This window comes from Zea mays, chromosome 10, assembly GCF_902167145.1.
Source record: "Zea mays cultivar B73 chromosome 10, Zm-B73-REFERENCE-NAM-5.0, whole genome shotgun sequence".
NCBI classification, from domain to species: domain Eukaryota; kingdom Viridiplantae; phylum Streptophyta; class Magnoliopsida; order Poales; family Poaceae; genus Zea; species Zea mays.
Genome location: NC_050105.1, coordinates 1,007,419 through 1,027,350, shown reverse-complemented (window position 1 = coordinate 1,027,350; position 19,932 = coordinate 1,007,419). Strand labels below are relative to the sequence as shown.

Genomic DNA, 19,932 nt, shown 5'->3' with positions numbered 1-19,932 from the left:
GGGCGGTGACAGAGTCACGTCAGGGGTAGACGGCACCGTCATCTCAGGTACGAGGGTGACGCCCAGCAAGTCCCTTGCAAGTATGCTGGCGTCGTTCGTTTGCTTGGAGTTGGCATGTTGCGGGGAAACGACGCTCGTCTTTGTCTCAGACGCGAGGTCGATGCCCGGCGTGTCCCCCGTTGGGGCGCCGGCGCCGTCGACTCGCTCGACAGCCGACGAGGTGCCGCCTCCTGCTTGGCCTTGGTTGCCCCGCCTCCTCCTCCGTCGGCGGGGGAGGCGACGGGACAAACTCGAATGTTGTTCTTCCGCCACGTGGGGAAGACGTCGTCGATTCCGCCGCCGGCGGGCGGGTTGTCGGCCGCCATTGTCGCTGTCGCGCGGCGGGGGAAGGAGTATCATGTCGTAGCTGCCGTCGAGGGACATGAACTCAAGACTCCCGAAACGGAGCATCGTTCCGGGCTGGAAAGGTTGCTGGAGACTACCCATCTGGAGCTTGACGGGAAGCTGTTCGTCAACACGCAGCAGACCCCTACCTGGCGCGCCAACTGTCGGCGTTTCGACCCGGGGGGTCCCTGGACCGACGAGTAAATTGTCGCCGCGTGCCCCAACCCAGATGGGTCGGCGCGAGACGGAGCGCGAAGGGGGGGAGAAGCCGGAGGGAGATAGGCGTAAAAGGGGAAACCCACGGCCTTCGTGTTTGTCCCGCGCCCAGGTCGGGTGCGCTTGCAGTAGGAGGTTACAAGCGTCCGCGCGGGAGGGAGCGAGAGGCCTATGCGCGCGCCGTCCCGTCCTTCCCCGCGCGGCCAACCTTCTGTAAGAGGGCCCTGGACCTTCCTTTTATAGGCATAAGGAGAGGGTCCAGGTGTACAATGGGAGGTGTAGCAGTGTGCTAACGTGTCTAGCAGAGAAGAGCTAGTGCCCTAAGTACATGCCGTCGTGGCAGCCGGAGAGGTTTTGGCACCCTGTTCGTGTGGTGTCGTGGCCGTCGGAGGAGCGCTGGAGCCTGGCGGAAGGACAGCTGTCGGGGCTGTCGAGTCCTTGCTGACGTCTCCTTGCTTCCGTAAGGGGGCTAAGAGCCACCGTCGTCATGGAGCATGTGGGGCGCCATCATTACTTGTTTACCGGGGCGAACCAGATGGGACGTCGGTCTTGTTCCCCATAGCCTGAGTTAGCTTGGGGTAGGGTAATGATGGCGCCTCCTGTGACGTGGTCGGTCCGAGCCCTGGGTTGGGCGAGGCGGAGGCTCCTCCGAGGTCGAGTCTGTCTTCCGAGGCCGAGATCGAGTCCGAGCCCCTGGGTCGGGCGAGGTGGAGACCGTCGGCTGAGGCCAGGGCTAAGTCCGAGCCCTGGGGTCGGGCGAGGCGGAGTTCGTCGTCTTCCGGGGCCGAGCCCGAGTCCGAGCCCTGGGATCGGGCGAGGCGGAGTTCGTTGTCTTCTGGGGCTGAGCCCGAGTCCGAGCCCTGGGGTCGGGCGAGGCGGGGCTTCCTATGGCGCCCGAGGCTGGACTTGGCCACTGTCAGCCTCACTCTGTCGAGTGGCACAACAGTCGGAGCGGCGCAGGCGGCGCTGTCCTCTTGTCAGGCCGGTCAGTGGAGCGGCGAAGTGACTGCGGTCACTTTCGGCTCTGTCGACTGAAGGGCGCGCGTCAGGATAAGGTGTCAGGCCATCCTTGCATTAAATGCCCCTGCGACGCGGTCGATTGTCGTGGCGATTTGGCCAAGGTTGCTTCTTGGCGAAGACTGGGCCTCGGGCGAGCCGAAGGTGTGTCCGTTGCTTGAGGGGGCCCTCGGGCGAGACATGAATCCTCCGGGGTCGGCTGCCCTTGCCCGAGGCTGGGCTCGGGCGAGGCGAGGTCGTGTCCCTTGAGCGGACCGAGCCTTGACTTAATCGCACCCATCAGGCCTTTGCAGCTTTGTGCTGATGGGGGTTACCAGCTGAGATTAGGAGTCTTGGGGGTACCCCTAATTATGGTCCCCGACACCTAGTCTCACTGATCTCAGTTATGTGGAGGTGGTTCTCAAATCATTTGCCAACCATGTGTTTTATCTGTGTAGTGTAATTATACTCACGGGTATCCGATACCCGCCCGATACCCGATGGGTACAGGCACATGTACAAAATCGTACCTGCGGGAATAGTCGCGGGTGGGTATGAGTAATGCCCGCACGTATTGGCGCGGGTGGATATTTACCATACCCGATTCGAACCTGACCCATTGTCATCCCTATTACCATTCCATTGTCTACTAAACTGACTCCGCGTGCAATCTCCTTCCTTCTTGCAGCTCCAGCAAGTCGCCATTGCTCTAGAGATCCACATGTGGTTCTCAGTGCATTTTCCTATCTTTTAGAACTGAACTGTGTAAAACACAATGGCATCGATCATATCTGGAGCAAGGAGCCTTCACTCACTCGCTCTGCGATCGCGGATGTTGGGCGAGACGGCTCAGCTCGGTCCTTTTAACCATAGCGTGCAGCGGAGGTGGAGAAAGCCTGTAGATTCGGCAAGAACACGTCTCGAGGGAAGAACTATGGATCATAGGCTGGACAAGCTAATGGTTCAGCTGAGGAACTTGAGGCTAGCCTTGGCTTTGCATGAGGTGATATCTCAGCAGAGGAACGGATACGCGTCTCTCCAGCTCCTCTCAAGGTGGAGGCATGAGGTCGGGCTGAACATTGAGGTCGGTGATTTCCTCAAGAAATACCCCCACATGTTTTAGACCTACTGAAAGGGAAATATGCCCTTGGGCCATTTCTAAGTATTTTGGTGATTTAGTGTCCAACACAAGTGCCTAAGTGTTAAATGGTGGACAAAGTACAAATCAAGTATAAAGGTATGTTTCTCAGACTTAGTACATTGTTTTAGAGACTAATGTTTTGTGTCTAAGTGCTGGAAACAGGAAAAATCAAGTTAAAATTGAAGATGGCTTTGTTCAGCCAAAGTCAGCCCTGTCTGGGTGCACCAGACTGTCCGGTGGTGCACCGGATAGTGTCCGGTGCGCCAGGCTGGCTCAGGCGAACTTGCTGCTCTCGAGAAGTGATTAACGGCGTACGACTATAATTCACCGGACTGTCCGGTGTGCACCGGACTGTCCGGTGAGCCAACGGTCGGCCGGGCCAACGGTCGGCCGCGCGATCCGCGCGAGACACGTGGCCGAGCCAACGGTCGGAAGGGGGCACCAGACTGTCCGGTGTGCACCAGACAGTGTCCGGTGCGCCAACGGCTCCCAAGTGCCAACGGTCGGCTTCGCCAAATAAGGAAAGAAATCCGCACCGGACAGTGTCCGGTGGTGCACTAGACTGTCCGGCGCGCCAGGCGATAGAAGGCAAGAATTACCTTCCTGGAATTCTCTCAACGGCTCCTATCTGCCTTGGGGCTATAAAAGGGACCCCTATGCGCATGGAGGAGTACACCAAGCATTCTCTAAGCATTCCTAAGCACCAAGACCTCAATTCCGCGCATTTGATTCTTTATGATAGCAATTAGAGCTCTATTTGAGTTGTGAACTCGTTGAGTTGTGTTGTGAGCTCTTGTTGCGACTTGTGTGCGTGTTGTCGATCTGATTTTGTGTCTTGTGTGCGTTGCTCATCCCTTCCTTACTCCGTGCTTCTTTGTGAACATCAAAGTGTAAGGGCGAGAGGCTCTAAGTTGTGGAGATTCCTCGCAAACGGGATATAGTAAAGCAAAGCAAAACACTGTGGTATTCAAGTGGGTCTTTGGACCACTTGAGAGGGGTTGATTGCAACCCTCGTCCGTTGGGACGCCACAACGTGGAGTAGGCAAGTGTTGAACTTGGCCGAACCACGGGATAAACCACTGTGTCTATCTGTGATTGATCTTCTTGTGGTTATTGTGTCTTGTAAAGACTCTTCTCTAGCCACTTGGCTTTAATTGTGCTAACTCCTAATCAAGTTTTGTGAGTTAAGTTTCAAGTTTTTACAGGATCACCTATTCACCCCCCCCCCCCTCTAGGTGCTCTCAATTGGTATCGGAGCCGTTCTCTTCAAGAAAGGGACTAATCGCCCGAAGAGATGGATCCTAAGGGCAAGGGGATTGTGATCAATGATAAGGAGAAGGAGTCCTTCGTCAACGAGCCTAAAGATGACAAGCCTACCGACTCGGGCTCGGGCCACAAACGAAGAGATGGGAAGAAGAAGAAGACGAGGCGCATCAAGGAGATCGTCTACTACGATGACAGCGACGAGTCCTCTTCTTCCCAAAAGGATGACGATAACAACTACGAGAAAAAGAAGACGGTTAACTCAAACTTCTCTTTCGATTATTCTCGTATTCCGCATAGCTCAAATGCACATTTGCTTTCCATTCCACTTGGTAAACCTCCTCATTTTGATGGAGAGGACTACGGATTTTGGAGTCACAAAATGCGTAGTCACCTGTTCTCTCTCCATCCTAGTATATGGGAGATAGTAGAGAGTGGAATGAAATTTGATAGCTCGGACAGTCCTTTATTTAGAAATGAACAGATTCATAAAAATGCACAAGCTACTACTGTGTTGTTAGCCTCATTGTGCAGGGACGAGTACCATAAGGTGAGCGGCTTGGACAATGCCAAGCAGATCTGGGACACCCTCAAGATCTCACATGAGGGGAACGACGTCACCATGCTCACCAAAATGGAGTTGGTGGAAGGCGAACTCGGGAGATTCGCAATGATTAGAGGGGAGGAGCCAACACAGACGTACAACAGGCTCAAGACCCTCGTCAACAAGATAAGGAGCTACGAAAGCACGCGATGGACGGACCACGACGTTGTCCGCCTAATGCTAAGGTCCTTTACCGTCCTTGATCCACATCTTTTGAACAACATTCGTGAGAATCCTAGGTACACGAAGATGACGCCCGAAGAGATCCTTGGAAAGTTCGTAAGCGGGCGGATGATGATCAAGGAGGATAGATACGTCGACGATGCATTAAACGGCCCAATCCAAGAGCCTCAAACTATTGCTCTCAAGGCAACCAGGAGCAAGGAGGCGCTACCTAGCAAGGTGGCACAAGTTGAGGCGGTCGGGCTTAATGATGAAGAGATGGCCCTCATCATCAAGCGATTCAAGACGGCGCTAAAGGGTCGCAAGGAGCACCCCAACAAGAACAAGACGAAGGGGAAGCGCTCCTGCTTCAAATGTGGTAAGATTGGTCATTTTATTGCTAACTGCCCCGGTAATGATAGTGACCAGGAAAAGAAGAGTGGAAAGTGGGAAAAGAAGAAGAACTACAAGAAGGCGAAGGGCGAGGCACATCTTGGAAAGGAGTGGGATTCGGATTGCTCCTCGTCAGACTCCGACAACGAAGGACTCACCGCCACCGCCTTCAACAAGTCATCCCTCTTCCCCAACGAGCATCACACTTGCCTCATGGCAAGGGAAAAGAAGGTAAGCACTCGTAATACTAGTACTTATGCTTCTTCAAGTGAGGATGAGTCTAGTGATGATGATGAAATAGATTATTCATGTTTGTTCAAAGGCCTAGATAGAACCAAGGTTGATAAAATTAATGAATTAATTGATGCCTTGAATGATAAGAATATGTTATTAGAAAAGCAAGAGGATCTTTTGTATGAAGAGCATGATAAATTTGTTAGTGCACAAAATTATCTTGCTCTAGAAGTTAAAAGGAATGAAATGCTTTCTTGTGAACTATCTACTTGTCATGAAACCATTTCTACTCTAAAAGGTGTTAATGATGATTTAAATGCTAAACTAGAAGTAGCAAATAAATCTAACTCTTGTGTAGAACATGTTATAATCTGCAGTAGATGCAAAAATTTTAATGTTGATGCTTGTAGTGAACACCTAGCTTGTATTTCTAAATTAAATGATGAAGTGGCTAGTCTTAATGCTCAACTTAAGACTAGCAAGAGTGAATTTGACAAGCTAAAATTTGCAAGGGATGCCTACACGATTGGTAGACACCCCTCAATTAAGGAAGGTCTTGGCTTCAAGAGGGAAGTCAAGAACTTACCAAGCCAAAAGGCTTCCATCTCCGCCAAGGAGAAAGGGAAGGCCCCTATGGCTAGTAGTGCTCAAAAGAACCATGCCTTCATGTATCATGATAGGAGACATTCTAGAAATGGCTATAGAAGTCATAATGATTTTGATTCTCATGCCATGGTTGCTTCTAGCTCCTCTATTATGCATGATAGAAACTTAGCTAGGAGAAATGTTATTAATAACATGCCTAGAAGAAATGTTGTTCATGTGCCTAGGAAAACAAATAGTGAACCTTCTACAATTTATCATGCTTTAAATGCTTCCTTTGCTATTTGTAGAAAGGATAGGAAGATAATTGCTAGAAAATTAGGGGCACAATGCAAGGGAGATAAAACTTGCATTTGGGTCCCTAAGACTATTGTGACTAACCTTGTAGGACCCAACATGAGTTGGGTACCTAAGACCCAAGCCTAAATTTGCCTTGCAGGTTTATGCATCCGGGGGCTCAAGCTGGATTATCGACAGCGGATGCACAAACCACATGACGGGGGAAAAGAGGATGTTCTCTTCCTACGTCAAGAACAAGGATCCCCAAGATTCAATCATATTTGGTGATGGGAACCAAGGCAAGGTGAAAGGTTTAGGAAAAATTGCTATTTCATCCGAGCACTCTATTTCTAATGTGTTCTTAGTTGAGTCACTTGGATATAACTTGTTGTCTGTGAGTCAATTATGTAATATGGGATATAATTGTCTATTCACAAATGTAGATGTGTCTGTCTTTAGAAGAAGTGATGGTTCATTAGCTTTTAAGAGTGCATTAGACGACAAACTCTATTTAGTTGATTTTGCAAAAGAAGAGGCCGGTCTAAATGCATGCTTAATTGCTAAGACTAGCATGGGCTGGCTGTGGCATCGCCGCTTAGCACATGTGGGGATGAAGAACCTTCACAAGCTTCTAAAGGGAGAACACGTGATAGGTCTAACTAATGTTACTTTCGAAAAAGATAGACCTTGTGCAGCTTGTCAAGCAGGGAAACAGGTGGGAAGCTCTCATCATGCCAAGAATGTGATGACAACATCAAGATCCCTGGAGTTACTTCATATGGACCTCTTCGGACCCGTCGCCTATCTAAGCATAGGAGGAAGTAAGTATGGTCTTGTTATAGTTGATGATTTTTCCCGCTTCACTTGGGTATTCTTTTTGCAGGATAAATCTGAAACCCAAGGGACCCTCAAGCGCTTCCTAAGGAGAGCTCAAAATGAATTTGAGCTCAAGGTGAAGAAGATAAGGAGCGACAATGGGTCCGAGTTCAAGAACCTTCAAGTGGAGGAGTATCTTGAGGAGGAAGGAATCAAGCACGAGTTCTCCGCTCCCTACACACCACAACAAAATGGTGTGGTGGAGAGGAAGAACAGGACGCTTATAGACATGGCAAGGACGATGCTTGGAGAGTTCAAGACCCCCGAGCGCTTCTGGTCGGAAGCCGTGAACACGGCTTGCCACGCCATCAACCGGGTCTACCTTCATCGCCTCCTCAAGAAGACTTCGTATGAGCTACTAACCGGTAACAAACCCAATGTTTCGTATTTTCGAGTTTTTGGGAGTAAATGCTACATTCTAGTGAAGAAGGGTAGGAATTCCAAATTTGCTCCCAAAGCCGTAGAAGGGTTTTTGTTAGGTTATGACTCAAATACAAAGGCGTATAGGGTCTTCAATAAATCATTGGGTTTGGTTGAAGTCTCTAGCGACATTGTATTTGATGAGACTAATGGCTCTCCAAGAGAGCAAGTTGTTGATCTTGATGATGTAGACGAAGAAGACGTTCCAACGGCCGCAATGCGCACTATGGCGATTGGAGATGTGAGGCCACAGGAACAAAATGAGCAAGATCAACCTTCTTCCTCAACAATGGTGCATCCCCCAACTCAAGAAGATGAACAGGTTCATCAAGAGGAGGCGTGTGATCAAGGGGGAGCACAAGATGATCAAGTAATGGAGGAGGAAGCACAACAGACACCTCCAACTCAAGTCCGAGCGATGATTCAAAGGGATCATCCCGTCGACCAAATTTTGGGTGACATTAGCAAGGGAGTAACTACTCGATCTCGATAAGTTAATTTTTGTGAGCATTACTCTTTTGTCTCTTCTATTGAGCCTTTCAGGGTAGAGGAGACCTTGCTAGATCTGGACTAGGTGTTGGCCATGCAAGAGGAGCTCAATAACTTCAAGAGAAATGAAGTTTGGACACTGGTGCCTCCTCCCAAGCAAAATGTTGTGGGAACCAAGTGGGTGTTTCGCAACAAACAAGACGAGCACGGGGTGGTGACAAGGAACAAGGCTAGACTTGTGGCAAAAGGTTATGCCCAAGTCGTAGGTTTGGACTTTGAGGAGACTTTTGCTCCTGTGGCTAGGCTAGAGTCCATTCGCATATTGCTAGCATATGCCGCTCACCATTCTTTCAGGTTGTTCCAAATGGATGTGAAGAGCGCTTTCCTCAACGGGCCAATCAAGGAGGAGGTGTACGTGGAGCAACCCCCTGGCTTCGAGGATGAACGGTACCCCGACCACGTGTGTAAGCTCTCTAAGGCGCTCTATGGACTTAAGCAAGCCCCAAGAGCATGGTATGAATGCCTTAGAGACTTTTTAATTGCTAATGCTTTCAAGGTTGGGAAAGCCGATCCAACTCTTTTTACTAAGACTTGTGATGGTGATCTTTTTGTGTGCCAAATTTATGTCGATGACATAATATTTGGTTCTACTAATCAAAAGTCTTGTGAAGAGTTTAGCAGGGCGATGACTCAAAAGTTTGAGATGTCAATGATGGGCGAGTTAAGCTATTTCCTTGGGTTCCAAGTGAGGCAACTCAAGGATGGGACCTTCATCTCCCAAACGAAGTACACGCAAGACTTGATCAAGCGGTTTGGGATGAAAGACGCCAAGCCCGCAAAGACTCCAATGAGAACCGACGGACACACCGACCTCAACAAAGGAGGTAAGTCCGTTGATCAAAAGGCATACCGGTCTATGATAGGGTCTTTACTTTATTTATGTGCTAGTAGACCAGATATTATGCTTAGCGTATGCATGTGTGATAGATTTCAATCCGATCCAAGGGAATGTCACTTAGTGGTGGTGAAGCAAATTCTTAGATATTTAGTCGCTACGCCTTGCTTCGGGATCTGGTATCCAAAGGGGTCTACCTTTGACTTGATTGGATATTCAGACTCCGACTATGCCGGATGTAAGGTCGATAGGAAGAGTACATCGGGGACGTGCCAATTCTTAGGAAGGTCCCTGGTGTCTTGGAGTTCTAAGAAACAAACTTTCGTTGCCCTATCCACCGCTGAGGCCGAGTACGTTGCCGCAGGACAGTGTTGCGCGCAACTACTTTGGATGAGGCAAACCCTCCGGGACTTTGGCTACAATCTGAGCAAAGTCCCACTCCTATGTGATAATGAGAGTGCTATCCGCATGGCGGATAATCCTGTTGAACACAGTCGCACAAAGCACATAGACATCCGGCATCACTTTTTGAGAGACCACCAGCAAAAGGGAGATATCAAAGTGTTTCATGTTAGCTCCGAGAACCAGCTAGCCGATATCTTTACCAAGCCTTTAGATGAGCAGACCTTTTGCAAGTTGCGTAGTGAGCTAAATGTCTTAGATTCGCGGAACTTGGATTGATTTATAGCATACATGTGTTTTATGCCTTGATCATGTTCCTTAAGCATTTTGTTGTTTATTTATGGTGCTCAAGTTGTACAAACACTCCCCGGACCTTACAAGTCCATTTGCAAGTGATGCACATATTTAGGGGGAGATGTGTTACAACTTGACTCTTTGGGACTAACCTTGTGTTTGAGTTTGCTTGATTTAGTCTCAAAGGTGGATTGAAAGGGAAAAGGTGGACTTGGACCATGCAAGACTTCCACTGCACTCCGATGAGAGAGTAACTCACTCCAAGTTCATCTATGTACTCCTGTTGCCTTTTTACTCTTAGTTGAAAATTTTGGTGAGGCAATGGGGTTAAAGGGCCAAAATTGATCCCATTTTGGTGCTTAATGCCAAAGGGGGAGAAAATAAGGCCAAACCAAGAAATGGATCAGCTACCACTTGAGAATTTTGAAAAAGTAGAGTTAGAGTTTTTGTTTGTCAAAATACTTCTATTTGTCTCTTATTGTCAAAAGTTGGTCTCTTGTGGGGGGAAGGCTTAATTATGGGAAAAAGGGGGAGTTTTTGAATTTTTGATCAATTTCTCTTGAAATATCTCTCCTTATGTTTCAACAAGTGTGTTTGACTTAGAGATAGGAAATTGAGTTAGATTTGCAAAAACAAACCAAGTGGTGGCAAAGAATGATCCATATATACCAAATTTGAATCAAAACAATTTTGAGTTCTTATTTGAATTGATTTTGCACTTGTTCTACTTGCTTTATGTTGTGTTGGCATAAATCACCAAAAAAGGGGGAGATTGAAAGGGAAATGTGCCCTTGGCCATTTCTAAGTATTTTGGTGATTTAGTGTCCAACACAAGTGCCTAAGTGTTAACGGCGTACGGCTATAATTCACCGGACTGTTCGGTGTGCACCGGACTGTCCGGTGAGCCAACGGTCGGCCGCGCGATCCGCGCGAGACACGTGACCGAGCCAACGGTCGGAAGGGGGCACCGGACAGTGTCCGGTGCGCCAACGGCTCCCAAGTGCCAACAGTCGGCTTCGCCAAAGAAGGAAAGAAATCCGCACCGGACAGTGTCCGGTGGTGCACCGAACTGTCCGGTGCGCCAGGCGACAGAAGGCAAGAATTGTCTTCCTGGAATGCTCTCAACGGCTCCTAGCTACCTTGGGGCTATAAAAGGGACCCCTAGGCGCATGGAGGAGTACACCAAGCATTCTCTAAGCATTCCTAAGCACCAAGACCTTAATTCCACGCATTTGATTCTTTATGATAGCAATTAGAGCTCTATTTGAGTTGTGAACTCATTGAGTTGTGTTGTGAGCTCTTGTTGCGACTTGCGTGCGTGTTGTCGATCTGATTTCGTGTCTTGTGTGCGTTGCTCATCCCTTCCTTACTCCGTGCTTCTTTGTGAACATCAAAGTGTAAGGGCGAGAGGCTCCAAGTTGTGGAGATTCCTCGCAAACGGGATATAGTAAAGCAAAGCAAAACACCGTGGTATTCAAGTGGGTCTTGGACCACTTGAGAGGGGTTGATTGCAACCCTCGTCCATTGGGACGCCACAACGTGGAGTAGGCAAGTGTTGAACTTGGCCGAACCACGGGATAAACCACTGTGTCTATCTGTGATTGATCTTCTTGTGGTTATCGTGTCTTGTAAAGACTCTTCTCTAGCCACTTGGCTTTAATTGTGCTAACTCCTAATCAAGTTTTGTGAGTTAAGTTTCAAGTTTTTACAGGATCACCTATTCACCCCCCCTCTAGGTGCTCTCACCTACGTGCACCCTGTCAAGAGGAACCACTGCTGCAACATCACGCAGAAGATGTCTGACTTGATCGCAGAGGAAGACGCTCTGGTCAGGGAGAATGAGGTCGGCGTAGTCATAACGCGTTCATGTTCAGAGTTCCATCTAGAGGCGGATCCAAGGCCCAAGGGTGGGGCAAAGGGGGCCATGGCCCCACCTCAATTTTTATATGCTATTATACCTAGATTTAGATATACATCAAAATAAAAAAAACTTTATATAGTAGGTACAACCAAATCTAATGAAACCTAGTTTTAATCTAACTTTTTCTCGACAGTCCATTGCTTAGCCCGCTCTCCATACAAGTAGTTCGATTCCTTCCCCTAGCGGCTAGCTACTCGACCTACTCATGGCTCGATCGCTCCTTCGATCATGACTGGATCAGTAGTGGATGACCAGACCCGTCCGCTACCAGTGTCACCTTGTCTTCTCGTCACTCGTTAGTTCATCGCGTTGTCGGGATCCCACACGCAGCGCCACTACTTTGTCTCCTATTCAGCATCGACTGGTGGGCAAGCTATTGGTGGGATCCTGCCTTAGCACCATGGTGCCACCACCATCTGCCCTCACTATGTCACCAGGGTCCCACCACGTTGCCGCAATGCAACAATTGTTGTTGCTTGCCACTGCCTACAACTGCTTGCCCTCGCTGCCCCTCGCATGTTGCTGCCTCATCATCGTCATCTCAAGGCAGACTCACCACAATGACGCGTCGATGTGGCCGCTTCACCCGCCTTTCTGTAGGGTGGCCAAAATGGTTTTCTGATATTCATATCATTTTAGAACGCTCCTAGTATTATCACCTAACCTTGTTATTATCATGAAGCTATTTTTATCTAGTCGTCTAGTATCGTGGTTTGTCTCTTATGGTGTCGCCCCACCTAAATTTTGTTCTGCGTCCGCCACTGTTCCATCCACAGATATTCAGCTAGATTATGTATATATTCAGCTAGATTATGATGTTCAGAGTTTGAAGAAATATATTTTTATGTATATATTCAGCTAGATTATGATGAATCTACACATATAGAAAACACATACATCAATTATTGTATGAATCCATTAAAATAGTAAAACGAATTTTAGTTTGGGATAGAGGGAGTATTATAGAGCATCATGTAGATACTGCATAGATAACTCAAAGTATACCTTGAAATTTTCCATTTATTATCTGTAAAAAATCCAAGATACATCATAGATTATACTAATCATACTATATGAACACGTATGTCATGGAATATAGCAGAAAATAAAAAAAGTAAAAAGATAGGGTAAAGATAGCGGGCTAAGAGCAACTCTAATAGTTTCTTTAAGAGGGTAAAAATAGGGTAAGATAGCGAGATCCGGAACACATGATCTGGATGGACAGCAAAGGCTAGAGCACCTAAGTGAGGCAGCGTTCACAGTTTCCGAAAAAAAAATTGGCCCCACGGAAAAGCAGGAAAGTCAAAATCAAATAAGTTTAATATTTTTAAAACAAAACTCTATAATTTATATTAAACAATGTCAATTTGGGAAAACATATTCCTTTAGGACCCTACTGAATTAAAGGAAATTTCAGGAATTTTTATACCGAAATTGTGAACCCTTGGCCAGGGCGCTGGGGCCACGGCTTCACGGGAGGGCACCTTCTGCATGTCTCGCGCCATGTCGCCACCACGTGGGGGAAAACTTGCGGGACTAGTGGGAAAGAAAGCACGAAATGTTTTCGGGAGGATTATACTCCCGCAAATATGCGGGGCGACGACGAATGGTTGCGGTGTCGTGTATTTTTGCGGACAAGAAAGAGGATCGATTGGAGGTCGTTTTTTTCTATTTTCTCGCTAAATAAGGTTTTAGGGTAATTTTAAGGGAATTTTAGGAGTTGCTCTATGGGTGTGTTTGGTTGAGGAGCGAGGAAGAATGGAGCAGCTCTATTTCTGTTTTCTAGATGTTTGGTTTCTGGAACGGATTTGGAGTCTATATATGACAAATATTTGGAATGTTCTCGCTCTACCAAAACGACCGGATGTGAGCGCTCACCTTCCTCTTCTCTTCTCCACACTTGTATGGCTATCTAACCAAACAATGAACGGAGCGGCTCCATTCTATTCTAGTCTTCAACCAAACAAAAAATAGAATGTTTCCGTTGTAATTGCCAAACACAGAATGAAATGACTCCATTCTCAAAAACTGGAATGGAGTCACTCCATTCCAATTGACTCTCCAACCAAACGCACCCTAAGGTCTTATTTGGATACTATAGTGTGCACCCCCAATCCACCTCACACACATGTGAATTATGGTGAATACTAGAGTATCCAAACAAAACCTAAAAGTGTGAATATCCCTCTCTCAAACTAAATATACCAACTAACCAAAATAAAAACTAGCTCTAGAGTTTACATTACATGATGCCCTATTTGTACGATAGAGCAGCAAACAAAACAAAACAATTAATGGGTTTTACTTACAGCACAACTAGCTGCTGCTGCTAGCTACGTAAACCAGCACGCATAGGAAGATCTACTGCTCTAGAGTTTACATTACATGCGGCCCTATTTGTACGATAGAGGGCCAGATCTCGACACTGCGAACCTCTGCAACGAGCCAGCTCCATCGCTGCTCCCGGAGCTGGAGCCCTCGACGAACTTCTTCGCCTTTCTGCTCGCACCGAAGTCGAGCGGTCCAGAGCGCCTCATGCTCCGCGCAGCAGCCGTCCGGCCCTCCTATCCGCGTCGTAGCCATCGTCGTGCTGGGACCCCGACGAGCTGTAGTAGCCTGGGTCGAAGGTGTGGGACCTGGGTGTTGTCTCTGGTCGGTTCTGCATCTGCCTTGCGGACGGGGACGCGTGTGCCAGAGAGATGAGAGGCGACTGCCTTGGGGACTGCTCCGCCGGTTCCGAGGCCAGCAGAGAGCCTCCGTACAGCTGGTGGTATATCGAGCGCAGGATGGTGTATGGGATGTGAGCTTCTAAGGTGCTCCTTGGCACGTACGGGGACAGCTCGCAGAGCTGGTCCTGGAATGTCAGCTTCGGGACGATGTGCTGCCTGCATTTGGTGTCATGTAAAAAATTTAAGCCAGCAAACAAAATGCAGTGCACCAGGTACCTACCTGCTTGTGTCGTTCCATGAATCCAGGACGATCCCTGCAGACAGTTTGACGTAGATCTGCATACAAGATTTGATATTTGCTTCTGCTGAGACACGGCTCGGTAACTCGGCCTCTTGCAGTTCATCTGTATGCACATTTGAAAGAGAATTTATTCGCTGCTCCCTTTCGACCCGAGTGTATTCGCTTCCCCCAATCACAGCACTTACACACCTGCACAAATACAATCACAGCACTTACATACCCACAACTAACGATTTTTGACATCAAACATAGAGTCAGTCCATACCTTGCTAGGCAGTGCAAATTGTTACTGAGTCCACCTATATTGACATCATAAACAGCACCGTTCCAAATGTTGGACACCATGAATGCAGCACAAAGGTATGGAAGTAGGATCCAAGAATTATCATTAGCTGCACCAGCGTCTGCCAGAATAGAGTGTACCCACTCAGCATCATGTTTGTCGCCAACACCAACACTGCTTGCAACCTTTCTCAATCTAATTATCTCATTTTTATCAGGTACATCGTCTGGCAACTGCAAGGCTAATCCTTTGAGCAGAGAATATATCAGAGGCACTTTCTCTTCAAGGACTGCTCCAACAGCCTCAACCAACAGTCAGCGTCGTCACCGCCGCCTAAGAATTTGGAACAGGAATGGCGCCTCTTGGACCCCCACTAGCGGCAAACCCCCACGCCAAGCAGTGCTGAACATGCTGGTTTGAAAATGGGAATGCACGCAGGACGGCAGGAGCCACCCGAGGAGGTCGGAATCGAAGGAAGGATAATTCGCAATTGATGAACACAGATACTCAGGAAAGCAGGTGAGCAAGGCAGCAAGCTGGATAGCCTAAATCGACATGGCACCCGGCGGCGTTTCACGACGGCGGGGATTGCTGCTTGTTTTGGTCACTGCTTGACAGATTACCAATGCCGCAGCTAGGCATCGCTTCACCCTAGGCAGACGATATCAGTAGGTATTTTTATATGTAGAGATTACAGCAAGATCACGGTTGAGTTAATTGGTTCTTTCCATGCGTCACTTCTAACTCCATGTTCCAGTATGGAATTGCAGAATCCACCTGGCATATGTTATCCTGGCACCCATGACTGCTTCCCAGACCATGCTCCTCAGCTGACCAAGTTGCACTATCCTGTTGGCATTCACCAACGTTACGAGATCCAGATAATACCAAGTCCAGCATCTTCCTCCGCACAATGTACACAGGGTTAGGCTCAATCAGATATCCTTTACTGTAACTCTCCCTTAGGATAACTGTCTGTGTGCTTCCTTTCGTCGAGATGTAGAAAATGCCTGGATACTTGAGAAAAAATTCTAGCAGGTTTACCTCCATGGTGTACAATCTTCTGAAGTGTGACAGTCTCTCAAGTGGCATCATTCTTTCGATCGTCAGGCTCAAAAGCTCATGAAGAACACCAACAATGCGTTTCTCAAGCCGCTCCACGTTGCGGATCGAATGCGAATCATTCTTCTCATAAGGTTTGGTGTAGGGAAGCCTCTGCCAGTTCTTGAGTTTCTCCCTGAAACCTTTCTGAACCTTAAATCCAGTTGGGAAGTTGATCGGGAAAGCATATTTTGTCTCTGATTCAGCTAGCCATTTTTCTGTGTACTCCCTTTTCCTCCACTCGTCGACCTTAGCTACAGCCAATGTTTCATCCATAGAGAAAAGTGATAGAGTAGCTGGGGATTCGAGAATTAAATCATGTCGATGGTTCGGCAGTATAGAGGACCTGTAATCATCCGGAAGCCCAAGTTCCCTTCTTATGAGCCATAACGCGTGCATGTTCAGAGTTCCATCCACAGAGAGCATGAGAAGTTTCTTCAGCCGCTGAACTACGCCGACCTCATTCTCCCTGACCACAGCGTCTTCCTCTGCGATCAAGTCGGACATCTTCTGCGTGATCTTGCAGCAGTGGTTCCTCTTGACAGGGTGCACGTAGGTCTGAAACACGTGGGGGTATTTCTTGAGGAAAGCACCGACCTCAATGTTCAGCCCGACCTCATGCCTCCACCTTGAGAGGAGCTGGAGAGACGCATATCCGTTCCTCTGCTGAGATATCACCTCATGCAAAGCCAAGGCCAGCCTCAAGTTCCTCAGCTGAACCATTAGCTTGTCCAGCCTATGATCCATAGTTCTTCCCTCGAGACGTGTTCTTGCCGAATCTACAGGCTTTCTCCACCTCCGCTGCACGTTGCGGTTAAAAGGACCGAGCTGAGTCATTTCGCCCAACATCCGCGATCGCAGAGCGAGTGAGTGAAGGCTCCTTGCTCCAGATATGATTGTTGCCATTGTGTTTTTCACAGTTCAGTTCTAAAAGATACGAAAATGCACTGAAACCCACATGTGGATCTCTAGAGCAATGGTCACTTGCTGGAGCTGCAACTGCAAGAAGGAAGGAGATTGCACGTGGAGTCAGTTTAGTAGACAATGGAATGGAAATAGGGATGACAATGGGTCGGTTCGGATCGGATATGGTAAATATCCGCCCGCGATAATACGCGCGGGCATTACTCATAACCGTCCGTGACTATTCCCGCAGGCAGGATTTTGTACCCGTGCCGGTATCGGGCGGGTATCGGATACACGCGGCTATAATTATACTCTATACAAATAAAACACATGGTTGACAAATGATTTGAGAACCACCTCCACCTAATTGAGATCAGTGAGACGTCAACTGTAAAATATACATGCGAGGGCGGAGGGACTGACAGTAGCAGCCTGGGATCTGCCCGGTGGCCGGCAGCCGGCTCCTACCTCGGAGTGCAGTGACGGCGACGCTGACGCAGGGGCACTGGGCACTGGGCAGGGAGCCACCGAGCCAGGGACGCAGCCACGCAGCGCCACTACTCGCTCCTCGCTCGGCTTGATGCCTACTGCTGGCGGTGGGCGGTGGCGGGGGCAGGGACGCAGGCAGCACCGCGGCAGGAGGACGGGCCTGGAGTCCTGGACGGCAGGGTCGGCGCCGGGCCGCCGGCGGTTGCTCTTGCTCGGCGGGTTGCTAATTTGCTACATGGGGCGGCGGCTGGTGGTGGCCGGCGGAGAGCCACGGTCCGTGACTCCGTGTCCGTGAGCGTCAAGACTCAAGCGTGTGAGACTAGGGTTAGGCTTACTACCAAGTGCCAAATGGGTGAAAATACATGTACTTTTAATTTCGGATATCCGTCGCATCGGCAGGTGAAAGATAAAACCCGTATCCGACCCGATTTTATCACATGTCGGGTATGGGTGAGACCCACGAGTTAAAAATTTTGTACCTGAACCCGACGAATCGAATATCCGTGCATACCCGAACCCACATGTAAAATTATCATCCCTAGTTGAGAGATTCTTGTGGTGTGTTTTTAGCAAAAAACATCAATTTATATAAATTTATTTCGAAAGGATTACTTTACATCCCTGGTGGCTCGTGATGTGTTGTGGAAAAGCCTATGGGCCTTCATGCCATGAAGAAGGGTTTACAGGCTCGAATGCAGCAAGCAGAGTTTAGTGATGGCCCATCAGCTATTGGGCCACCGGCCCACCGCCTACCAGCATTCAGGCTCCGGTGATTGACGACGGGCATCCACGACTACGATCTCCGGTAAGTTGATATCATCTTTTTGTTCTTCTCGCTGCCCTCTTCATATGGTGTGTGCACTTCCCACATTCTTCCTTTTGTTATCCTATGCACCGAAACGCTGCTCCACTTATCTATACAAGCTTTGTCTATGCATTAATGATTTTTTAAAATAATTCAATTGGTGTCTTTTAGCATATTATGACTTTACCTCTTTCTCACATCCTAGCAATTAAACTGAATTTTGAAATTTTGGTATCTATTATTGTTTTTGGTCGTGTTGTAATCAATCACTAATTAGGGTAAGATCGTAAAAATTTAATCGAGGTCTATTTAAAGTATGATTTAGTGTTTGATGATCAATATGTTTACTAATATTTTTGGATATAGTTTAAAGAATACACAAGTGGAGTTGGGCTAAAGCAAAGTTCAAAGGATACACAAGTGGACTTGGACTAAGGTAAAGAGGTGATTCGGATGATAAACATCTCATGTAAAACATTAGAAGATACAATAAAGGCCACAAGTACATGTAAGAGTCCAAACTACAAGATGAAAGAATCTAAAAAAGACACACAAATAAGCGAAAAACTCATGTTGCTCGTCAGCTCCAGACACGATCGATGGTCATTAGATAAAACACTTGTTGGGACGAGAGCCGGGCCAAATCTCGACCACCCTAAACAAATTGCAACTAACAACAAACAAGACTTGATCGTAGGCATGGGGACGAAGGACTACATAGTCGTGAAGACAGCAAGATCACTAGAGACAGACAAGGGCTACTTCAACTCGAAGGCCTCGTCTCCTAGGCGAAGGGCCCTAAGAAGAGCATGAAAGTTGGCTCCCCTAGCGCCGGTCGTAGGAGCAGCCCAACCCTTCATCAATGGAGGCTCCGCAGATGGCTAGACGGAGCTCACAAGGCGAAGTCATCAAAGACAAAGGCCCTCAGAACTTGGAGCCACGCCCAACTCGCCCTTGTTACGGAGTGGGTCACAGTGGCTCTCTTTGCCATTCTATGCTCGGGTATAAATTTGGTGAACTTGGGTCCACGGGGGGTACTGTTTTGTAGTCACCCTGTTATACAGTATATTCCAGAAGTATAGTAGGTAACTAGGGGTATGAGAGTACTTTATGCACGAGACCCTAGTTACCATATAAATACCCCACTTAGCCCCTAGAGGGGGACGCTTGGGAAACACGTGTTAGGGTCCAACAAAACCGAACATCATCGATGTTGTGTGAAGGAGGATAACTTCAGCCAAGTGCATCGGACAACTAGATATGCATCGGATACCAAAATCGGACATGTTCGATGATGCATAAGATAGAGTACTCAAAGTTACAATGCGAGTTAGAGAACACTACGAGGCACCAAGAAGTGTTCAATGTTACTGATCTCCATTCTCCAACGATCGATAACGGTCAGAATCCAATGACTAGCTAGCATGGACACCAGACATGTGAAAGGGAAATGTGCCATAAGGCCATTTCTACATGTTTTTGTGATTAAGTGCTCAACACACCAACTTGAACTAACTATATTCATATCAGTATGAGCACATGTTTACTTAAAGACAAGTTGAAGGGATCAATTACAAATTAGCCAAAATGCAGGTCGGAGGTTTAAGTGTTTGAATAAGTTGCACACACTCTATTCTATGTTTGTAGCACTTTGTTTTGGCTACTGTCGGTACCCTGAAACAGGGGTACCCCTTACTACAGTATGAAGGCGTGGTGTCCACGCGACTATTTCTAGTCGCGTGGCAAACAACACCCAACCCCACCACGCGGACGGCTCTGGGGCCGCCACATGGCCAGAGAAGACAA

At 48.0% G+C, this 19,932-nt stretch overlaps 1 protein-coding gene and 1 pseudogene across 2 annotated transcripts; both read right to left on the bottom strand.

Annotated features, from left to right (window-relative positions):
• Nucleotides 1–13,935: 13,935 nt before the first annotated feature.
• Nucleotides 13,936–14,926, bottom strand: LOC100383073 (uncharacterized; annotated as a pseudogene). The gene is made up of 3 exons (NR_145575.1): nt 14,808–14,926; nt 14,522–14,731; nt 13,936–14,457 (listed from the first exon to the last, which is right to left on the bottom strand). The product of NR_145575.1 is annotated as an uncharacterized protein (transcript).
• Nucleotides 14,927–15,172: 246 nt separating this feature from the next.
• LOC100502365 (uncharacterized) lies at nt 15,173–17,635 on the bottom strand. The gene is given in 2 exon segments (NM_001196843.1): nt 15,173–16,925; nt 17,301–17,635. A coding segment is annotated over 1 exon segment (1,305 nt). The 5' UTR covers nt 16,833–16,925; nt 17,301–17,635; the 3' UTR covers nt 15,173–15,527.
• Between the last annotated feature and the right edge of the window lie 2,297 nt (nt 17,636–19,932).